The 10,459-nt window shown below is 41.8% G+C and overlaps 1 protein-coding gene across 1 annotated transcript; it reads left to right on the top strand.

Annotated features, from left to right (window-relative positions):
• Nucleotides 1–257: 257 nt before the first annotated feature.
• Nucleotides 258–9,681, top strand: HDDC2 (HD domain containing 2). Its single transcript, XM_032185887.1, has 6 exons — nucleotides 258–346; nucleotides 557–678; nucleotides 1,587–1,689; nucleotides 3,999–4,067; nucleotides 8,194–8,332; nucleotides 9,543–9,681. Exons 1-6 carry the CDS (start codon nucleotides 284–286, stop codon nucleotides 9,635–9,637), a joined length of 591 nt encoding a protein of 196 aa, XP_032041778.1. The 5' UTR covers nucleotides 258–283; the 3' UTR covers nucleotides 9,638–9,681.
• The last annotated feature ends 778 nt before the right edge of the window (nucleotides 9,682–10,459 follow it).

The following is a 10,459-nucleotide window of genomic DNA, read 5'->3' as shown; positions in this document are numbered from 1 at the left end:
GTAACCGCGGCCTGAGGTGTTGTTATCAGTCTTCCTTGGGGTTAATCAAACAGTTAATCACCACAGAGGAGCCGGGGAGCTGTGTGTAACAACTCCCCGCTGCACCTTACACCCACCCCACCAGGCGGCTCTCCCCTTCCCCGGCCTTCGGGGAGGCGCCGGCCAGCTGCCGGGGCAGCCCCCCCGGGACAGACCGGGGAGGAAGAGGAGGAGGAGGAAGAGGAAGAGGAGGAAGAAGAGGAGGAGGAAGAGGAGGACGCTCGGGAGGCGGAGCAGGCAACCCATGGCGGCGGGGGGCAGCGGGGGCGGGCTGCTCGCCTTCCTGCGGCTGCTGGGGCAGCTCAAGGTGCCGGGACGGGCAGGGCAGGGCTGGGCTGGGCTGGGCTGGGCTGGGCGGCGGGGGAGAGGTGCCCAGGGCCGGGGGGTGCCGGGGGCTTGCCGGCTGCATCCATGCGCCCCGGAGCGCCGAGGTGGCAGCGGGGCGGGATTTCCCCACGTGTGGCTTCAGAGCCTGAGGTTTGCCCCTCTGAGCGACCGCGGTGCTCTCCTCCCGCAGAGGGTGCCGCGGACGGGATGGGTGTACAGGAACGTGGCAAAGCCGGAGAGCGTGTCGGATCACATGTACAGGATGGCGGTGATGGCCTTGGTGAGCGAGGACAAAAACCTTAACAAGGACAGGTGAGAGAGACCCCCTGGTTCCCCTGGCCGCGGGGGAGCTGCGGGCACGGCGCTGGGAGCAGCCGTCCTGCTGAGGAGGAGCTCCTAAGGCCCGCGGGCGGTACTTGGAGCGCTTTCCCCACATCCCTGCCCTCCATCCTTTGAGCTGTTTACCTGGAGAGGTGAGCGGGAGGAAGGCTTTTTATCACTAAAACCAGAGTGCTGAGGCTCTGAGCTGGCTTTCCCTCAAGCCGGAGATAAGCAAGCTGAAGGTGGCCAGGTAAAAGGCAGTTTGAAGCAACAGGCAGCAAAGGCACGCTCGGTGGGTTTGGGCAGGCTGAGTTAGTACTCAGCGGCAATCAGAGCCTCGTAAATCATACAGCATAGAAGAGAGAGCATCATTAGCATTGAACGAGTTGTCAGGGACAGTGTGGGGTCATATTGGCTCTGTCACTTCAGGAGCTGATGAAAGCAGCGAGGGCTTTCTTGAGTATCGTGCTACAGGCTGACATAGCTGCTTAGCTGCAAGCATGTTTTGTCAGCTTATAAATTGAATTTGGGGTGGTGGCAGATCATATTATCCCTGCAGCAGGTAGAATGTAACGTATATAATGTAGGTAGCTCTTGTGTGCTTGATTTTCTGAGATGTGAAAACTACATCTGTTACTTTTGAACGCTGTGCTCTTGTGCAAACTATATTTTTACTTAAATCTATATTTATAAGCAGCAGGAGACAGAAACTGGGAATTAAAATCATGTCTAAATGGAAAACAAGGCCCTTAGGCCCTTAGCAAAGAAGTGAAATGTATTAAGTAAAATCTTTCTCTATACATGAAGGGGATAAATTATGGGGCCCCTTAGCTTTATGAATTATAAGACATAACTTAAAGTGATGAAAAAATGATTGTTCTGTCTTTGCTTTTTGTCAGATGCATACGATTAGCGTTGGTTCATGATATGGCTGAATGCATTGTTGGAGATATTGCTCCTGCAGACAACATCTCAAAAGAGGAGAAACACAGGAGAGAAGAGGTATAGACATAAGCTGTGAAACCACATCTGCCAAGTGTTTCAAATGTTTTAAATGCTCTGGTGGTAGTGAAGAGACCCTCTAAGCAACCTAATACTGCCATTGGCATTGCACAAATAGGCCACTAACAACCAAAGTTTTCAGCTTGTTTAAATATTTTTTTGACATGTAACATAACAAAGTACAAAGTTACAGAAGGAGAATCTTTGAATCACATTGATAATTTGTTTCCAAGCTAGCAGGCTTTTTGGTAGCCTGAGTTAGTCCTGCTGACAGCCTTATCAAGCAGGAAGGAGCAGGGAGTAGGTTCACTGAGAACAGCATATGGTGGTTCTCATGGTGGCAGACATGTGGAGCCAGAAAATTTGATTGTGACATACACTGTTTTTTTTTTTTTTGTTTGTTTGTTTGTTTGCTTTAAACAATTTGCACAGGACTCCAAACACGGGTATCATTTCTTTTATCTTTCATTCCTGAGTGCAGTGTGGCCAGAATTATTTTAGTTTTGGCCTTGTACATATCTAAACTCTTGGCTTGTCATTTCTACTTTAATGTTTTATTTGAAGAAAATGTAAACCACTCCTTCAGTCACAGCTAGAGGGCAACATGATGCCTCGGAATTTCTTGTGAGGCTACCATTAGCTCTTCAAAGTGTAAAAAATGTTGCAATGATTTTTTTTCTTTCCACTTTTCTGAATACCTTTTTAAAACTTGAGAGTAAGGGTTGTGACTAATTCTAGGAGTAAGCTTTTTGCTAAGGAAGTGGAACTTAAAGATCAAAGCAGTGTTCAGTGTTCTTGAAGTACTATCTTTACTGACTGTAATTTTAGTTTTTCTTTATTTCAGTGTACTTTCTAGTGTGCCCGTACACTGAACAAAAAAACACCTCTTTCCCTAAAGCCTTCAGGGTTCACATTTCAATAGAGGAAATTCTAATTTGTATTTAGGAAATGAAAAAAATGTCTTGATGCCTAAGAATATATATATATTTTTTTTCTTCAGTGTTTGCAGCTCCTTGCAGCTCTCATTTAGCTCACTGAAGACTTTTTTGTTGTTGTTGACTTAGTGGGAAGCAGCATCAAGCATTAAACATTTAGATTAACTCTGAAGTACTTTGCTGTAAAAACACAGTAAGGGTAACAGCTTCATGAGCTTAGATAGCTTGAACTGAATTATCCATATGCTGCTGCTTCTGACTTCTCTTTTTCCCTTTCACAACCAGCTCAGTGTAAGCTGTAGAGCAAGCTGGTCTGCTTGTGCATTGTTTAATCAGCTAGTCTCACTAAGGCTAAGGCAGCAGAAAATTAAAAGAAGCAAACAAACCAAAAAACCACAAACCAACAAACAAAAAAAAATACCTTTTTTTTTGGCCTTACCTGTATTTTGCCCTGCTAACCTTGAATTTTGATGAAATCTGAGCTGAAAGGAGCTCCCCAGTGTTGGGGAGCAGCTGATGCAGCTCAGTCATATTGTATAACTCTGTCCTATGTTTCAAGTGGAGAAGCAATTATGGCATAAAACCTTTGTCTTCCCTGTGATGTTGGTTGTTTCAGAAGCAGCCCTAAGTGTTGCTAGGAAAACAGTAGAAATGAGGCTGATTAGCTGGGAGAATACAAAGAGCATGCAGAACAATTTCTGCTTGCTAGTTATGCCATCAGTTCGATATTGTGTTAAATCTTCTACCAAAACTGTTATTGAACAGATGGTATTTCAGTCTGGGAGTACAGTGTTTTATTGCTTCAGAGTATTAAACGGATTTTTGTTGTCTGTTTTTCAAAATCAGAGATTTTTTAAAGGCTTATGTTGCATTGCCTGTGTCAGTAGCTGTTCTCAGCCCTACTAGTGCAAATGTGCTAGTGGCGAGTTTGGGTGAGGACAGTTGTTTGTCAGCATTAGGAGTTTGGATTTTGAAGCTACATCTATGAACTGTACCTATAACCTACCTAGTGAGTACAAATGTTGCCTTGACTTGTTAAATTTGGAAGGCAGAGCTGGTGGCTGGTGGTAGTTGCCTGGCATTTGACTCGCTCTGTTTTGCTCTGGACTTCTTTTTGGATTCTTTAAGATTTTTTTTTTTTTTTTTAGTTTTTCAGATTAGTTCTCTAGCAATTCACTTAAACAGTTTCCTATACCAAGGGGTCCTGCTGTTCCTGTAGAAGATTTCATGTACACATGCACTTCCAAGTAATACGTTGTGTAGTATATGTTTCTACAAACTTGGTAATAGGTAATTCATTCTTCAGGAAAAAAAGATAAATTGAGTATATTTTCACTCAAAAATGGCTATGTACAAATGGCTTCTATTTTTCAGGCAGCTATGAAACAGCTGACCCAGCTTCTATCAGAGGACCTCAAAAAAGAAATCTATGAACTCTGGGAAGTAAGTTTGCATTCTTTTAATCCTTTGCTAAAATTGACAGTAACCCATTATGCTCTTTCTGTTGACCTATGGAACTGTCATCCCTTATTTTGATCTCAAACAAGGTAGATTGATTTGCTTTGGAGGTGAAGTTAACAGTGTGAATCAAGGTCACTTACAAATTTATTTTAAGAGGGAACCCCAAACTTTGGTAGAAAAACCAGTCTCTGCCTTTGGCCTCTCAAACTTCCACATGGACCTGCCCTGGGCATGGTTTGTACAACTGAAAAAAGGGTATATCTTCTGCATCCAGCACTCTTGGAGAAAGATCTATTTATTTATTTATTTATTTTAACCACATTATCTCTTTTGTTGACATCTGGCTCTTTTCAGCTCATGATAGAGGAAAAAAACAATGACAACTGATTATGTCTTGGAGTATTTTCTGTGTTTTATGCATGTAATGGTTCATGTGGCGTCCATTTCTTTATTAGACATCCCATTAAGCTAAAATATTTGCTAGTAGATTTTGGCTTAAACTTAACTGTGAAGTACTGACAAAAGAATAGTGCTTTTCTACAAGCAATGCAAATTGCTGGCTGGTCTTGTGTACTTTAAATGTTTGTATTGGAAAGTATCTTCTGGATTTGAAAGTGATTTAACTTTCTGATGTGAACTCAAGCGTCAGAAAGTTAATTGATAAGATCTGTTAAAAACTGGGGTTGATTAGATTATTTCCAAAGACTTCATGTTTGTAATTACTGTGCTTTATATTCTCCTGGCATGCAATTGCATGAAGACAAATGCATTCACAAACTCTTGTTCACAGTGTGTTGCAAACAGCTATGTTAATTGGCCTCTGTATCTGAAGCTGTACGTGTATTTTGTCCTGGCATTCTTACCTTTCCACTTGGGCTGTATTTAAATTCCAGATGCTGGCAGCCAATTTCTGCCTTGGATTATAACCACCTGCTTGTTTTGCTTCATTTTCCTTGTTGTAGTTGTGTGGTGAAGCTGGCAGCAGGGCTGGGTTTTTGGTTCTGTACTTCAAGGTAAAGGGCATAAATCAGCACAACCAGATCTAGGAAATATGTGCATTTGGTTAGTAAGCACTGGTTCCTTCTTCCTCGGGAAGCTGCTAAAATTGAAGAACAGGAGTTTAGGCTAGATAAGATTAATCTTACAGAATTTCTTTTCCGTACTGTTTTTCTTTGCCTCAGGCTTCTGACTGTATAGGAGCTGATTCTCTATTCAGTTAGTTCTTCAGCATGTTAGCTTGATATCATGCTCACTGGCTGTAATTTAACATATGCATGCTTTTGATCTTTTGTTCTTTATTCCTACCTTTAGGATAACTTATTGGTTTTGCATCTCCAATGTAGCAGTATGAGTGTAATCTATAGCAATGAGTGCAACCTAAAAATCTAATATTCACATGCAGTCCCTCTGGTCTTATTTTAAGTGCAACAAGTAGGTACTTTTTAAAAAGAAAACTTTATTGTTTAAAGGCAGAAAATAAGAAGCCCATGATCACTGGGTTTGATATGTTGCTCTTAGGTAGCCAGAGGCATTTTCTTCTCTCTTTGTGAGTGAAGAAAGTTATAGCCCAGAGCAGAACAGTGGCTGGGACGAGATCTGTTGAGACTCTTACTGAGGAATTCCTGAACTGCTCAGCCCTAGTCTCTAGCCCGTGCTCCCCTTCGGCCCTGGGAAGACTGCTGCTTTGGTTTGTACTGGTGTGCAGTCTTCAAGTGCATCTGCGTAGTGCAGGGGAGAGGTAGCAGAAAGATGCCTGAGATAATTTTATTTCCTAGCTTAGTTCAGGGTATGTTTGGAAAAAAAACATTAAAGTAAATGGGTGTGCATAGTTCAGCTCTGTCCTGCTTTTATTTTCAAGAACAAAATCAGAGGAGTAATTTTAAAAGCCAGGCTGTGGTGTTTGAAGAACCAGGTACTCTTTTTCCCAAGTATGCTTTTATTTCACATTCTTAAACACCTGTGGGGAAGAAAAAGTGTTTATTTGAGCACTGTGCGCAGCTGCACATATAATAGCTGGCATTTCTTGAGGTTAATGTAAGCTGAGGTATGAATGAGATCGGGTGAGTTGTGTGGCACAAAGATCAGTAAGAGGTTGATACTCCCAGTTAATTGCTGGAGGTGGAACAGACCTTTACAAGCCATCGTTCTCCTCCTGAAGTTGTCCTTTTTAATGCTGCTAGAAGTGTTTGTTCTTTTCAGTGGCCAAAAAAAAAATAAAAGGTAGAAATAAATAGAAAATAAACTGCAGTATTTAAACAAGTAAAATATGGGGTAAAGTTCAGGTTGAATGGAGGAGAGGAAAATAAAAACACTAACAAAATTGATCATTAAAATAATGATAAAAATTAAATTGAAAACTTAAAGGATAATTTAAGTTTGAGTAGTGTATTTAACCAATCGTGGCTATTAAAATCTGGATTTCTGACTTTCAAATGTAAAGCAGTAAGTGTGATAAATAAATGTAGCAGCACAGATGGGCCTGGTGTGTACTGAAGCCTCTGGTCTGATTATCCGTGGTGGGGATGATGAGTGGGGTCAGACCTGCTGAGGGTGTCATGGCAATGATAACTTATACAGAAAGAAGCCTTTTCCTGCAGCTGAAGTCAGGAGAAGACCAGTAGATTCAACGGTGGATTCAAATTCAACGCAGTAGATTTAGAAAAGACAGGTGAGCCTGTCTGCAACCATCACTAGCGGCAAATGACAGCAAAATTGTTCAAGTTGCCTAGAAATGTGAATGACTCACAGATACATACTGACAGTGAATGGGGAGAGGGTAAAGACAGCAGAGAGATTAAAGGACTTAAAGTCTGAAGGGGAGGAAACCCATAAATTAATGCCCTCCCCATCTCCTAGGAGAGAGATAAAGACAAACAGCTCAGACGGATTAGACCAAAGAGATTAAGGAGGAGTGACAGGAAAAATGTGAAGAAGCAACTCCTTATAAAAAGAGCAAGTGGTGAAGAGAAGTGCAAAATAGGTCTTGAAAATAGGTAATAGTAATGCATAGGCACACACTATGGTAATTCACAGCCTTAGCAAGGCATAAAAAGATATTTATGTAGAGAACATTGTTAAATGGAACCTGTTAATTAGCTTGTATGTCCTATAGGGCTGTCTCCATATTCTCCCTGATTCAGCAAAGCACTTTGGTACATATTTAAGTGTGGTGGTTTCGCTGTGAGGGGCAGCTAAACACAACCACAGCCACTCTCTCACTCCCCACCCTCAAAGGAAGAGCAGGAGAAAATACGATGGAGAAGGACTCAAGGGTTGAGATGAGGACAGGGAGATCACTCCACAATTACCATCATGGGTAAAAGACCCTGAGCATATGGAGATTAATGTTATTTATTGCCTGTTAAAACAGACAAGCAGTGAGAACTAAAAGCAAACTATAAACACCTTCCCCTGCTCCCCCCGGTCCACCCTGTTCTACATCTTTCCTCTGAGCGGCACAGGGGAACAGGCAATGGGGGCTGCAGACAGTCCCTGATGCTTTGTCTCCACAGCTCCCTTACGGTCCCTCTCTGCCCCCGCTCCTGCGTGGGCTCCTCTCCACAGGCTGCAGCTCCGGCCCGGGGCCTGCTCCTGTGGGGGCTCTCCATGGGCTGCAGCCTCCTTCAGGCCACATCCAACTGCTCCACCAGGGGCCTCTTCACAGGCTGCAGGGGATTTTTTTTCCCCTTCCTTAAATCTGTTCTCCCAGAGGTCCACCCAGCATCACTCTCTGGCTCAGCTCTGGCCAGCAGCAGGTCCCTTTTGGAGCCATCTGGTGCTAGCTCTGATCTGACATGGGGCAGTTGCTCACAGAGACCACCCCTGCAGCCCCACTGCAAACAAAACATTGGCAAGTAAAACCAATACGTTAAGCTAAAGTATGCAAAAAGAATTTGTCCTTAAATCCTATAACATTTAATAGACATTTACCATGTAGGTAAGTGTTTTGCTGAATAGCTTTCTTAAATTTGAGTGTGAAAGGGGTAACTGAATATTTATGGAGTGTCTTGTACTAGTGAAGAAAATTCTAGATCTATGAAGGGTTTCTGACACTGTTTCAGACTATAACAACTTTTTCTTATAACTGGTAATCTGCAAATCTATTCAGGAGTACGAAAACCAGTGTACTGCAGAAGCCAAGTTCGTGAAACAGTTGGATCAGTGTGAGATGATACTGCAAGCGTTTGAGTACGAAGAATTGGAAAACACACCTGGCAGGCTGCAGGACTTTTATGATTCAACTGCTGGTATGACACCTGTCTGTGTGTTTGTTTTGGTTTGGGTTGTTGTTTTTTATTTCTATTTTGTGGGGTTTCTTTGTTTTTGTAAATGAAATATATAAATTGCCTTCTTTTCTGATAGACGTGCAAAGCAAATGTGAACTAGCTATTTTATTCATTGCTCAAATACCCTAAGTATACTGGGGGAACTTATTGCAGAGTGAAGAGACCTTGCATTAATCTGTATGTATTGAACCTGAATCTCATGTATGCCAAGTTCCTTTTACATTGCTTTGGTCCTAGTGAGAGGCTCAGTTTTTATTATACTAGGATGTGTTTAAGAATCTCCTTGTATCATCAGAGGGGTGTAAAGAAGGCTTCAGTTGTCGCTGGTGCTCTGAGCAGGTTGTTCCTATTTATTTAGTGTTTCACAAACTAGTGAAGTATAATTTGTTATCCCTTCATGAGCTGTGACCTGCCCAAGGTACGTGTGAGAACTAGCTCAGTGAAAAATCTTAAGTACAGTTGTGCTACTTTTTATTCTACTGCTCATCCTTCCTAAAATAAAATAATTGTTAAAAGGAAACATAGGTAAAATAGTTGTCTTCACAATTTTACCAAGGGATTTGAACACCACGAAAAGACTGACTACAAGTAATCCTGTCCTGGGGAAAAACAACAAACAAATGTATGGAGAGGACCTAATACGCTGTCCAGACTGGCCAGTGTCACCGACAAGTCCCATTTATACCTTGGTGGCTCCTCACAGAAATAAGCTCTCAGAAAAATGATGTAACTTCAATATCAACAGAGCTGGAACACTTTGTTTTCTTAGCAGCATCTTTGCCCTTCTATTAGATTTCAGTAACTTAAACTAAGCTAGTTTCTCAGTAGAGCCTAGAGCATATTCCTTAAGTGCAGCTGTAATTGGAGTAGTTACTTGTAGCAGGGTATGTAGCATAGGATTGTCCTGGTCAGGGAGCATCCCTTTTTTAGTTCTTAAATTTCTTAATAGAGCAAAAATATCTGTATAAGCTTTTTTTGGAGGGGTTGAGGGACAGGAGGAAATGACCATAACTAGTTCAATAGTTATTCCATAGTAGAAATAAAATGGGACTGTTGTTTTTCTTAAAAGAACGATTTAGACTTTATTCTGAGCCTTACGCAGCATCACTGCCAACCTTTCACATGCAGAAAAATGAGAGCATTTGTCATTAACTTTCTCTTTATTTTGCAGGAAAGTTTGTTCACCCAGAAATACTCCAGCTGGTGTCTCTGATCAACACAGAAAGGAATAAAAAACCAGCTACTACATGTCATCCACATTCCTGAGGTGTTCCTAAATACTGTAGTATATTAAAATACTTTTTATTTTACGTTCTGTGTGCTGTGTTTCCTCCAATAACATAATTCTGCCAGCAGATATTTTTTTTTTAAAATGTGTATTCACTGCTGAAAATCCTGAGACCACTTGGCTAGGAACAGGTTTTGTTGTTGTTTTAATAAGTTTTGATCAATGCAGCCTCACAAATAGGCTCCCTGCTGGCAAAATTCAGGTAAGTTCAAAATTTAGCTGATTGCAAACAAATCTTTTCATACAGCGCACTGACTGGGACAGGTAGTCTTGTTCTGTGGCTTCTAAGTATGTGTGGATTTAAGGACACTGCATCACAGAAGTTAATACCTGTTCACTGTGCTACTTGGAAGCAAGACCAGTTAGCACACTTCTCTGTAAGCTCTTGACAAAGTTAAAGATGAGATTTTCTTTGATGTGTACAATCCTTAAGTGATGATGGATAAAACCCTGGTAATCTCATGGTTACATTTTCTCAATGTATTTATTGTTCATACATTTTTTTTTTCTACTATGTGTTTTATCAGGGACTGGTGCTGAGGTGAGGTTTACATTAAACCAGTATGCCTAACTCCCACTCACCTCAAGCTGGTGACTTTACGGACGCTTGCAGAGGTAACTGATAATCAAAGAACAGTTGAGATTGGAAGGGGCCTTTGAGGATGCTGCTGTCTAGTGTAGATACCTCCACTTCAGAGTAAAGCTTGCCTTCCCTTGTTCACACGGTTGCACACCAGTACCAATTCTGCTGCAGGTGACAGTTATTAGCAGAAGCAACAACGCTCAAGTACAGTATGTTA

The sequence above is a fragment of the Aythya fuligula genome, chromosome 3, assembly GCF_009819795.1.
Source record: "Aythya fuligula isolate bAytFul2 chromosome 3, bAytFul2.pri, whole genome shotgun sequence".
NCBI lineage: Eukaryota > Metazoa > Chordata > Aves > Anseriformes > Anatidae > Aythya > Aythya fuligula.
Note: the sequence above shows the minus strand (reverse complement) of the source record. Positions and strands in the feature narration are given on the sequence as shown.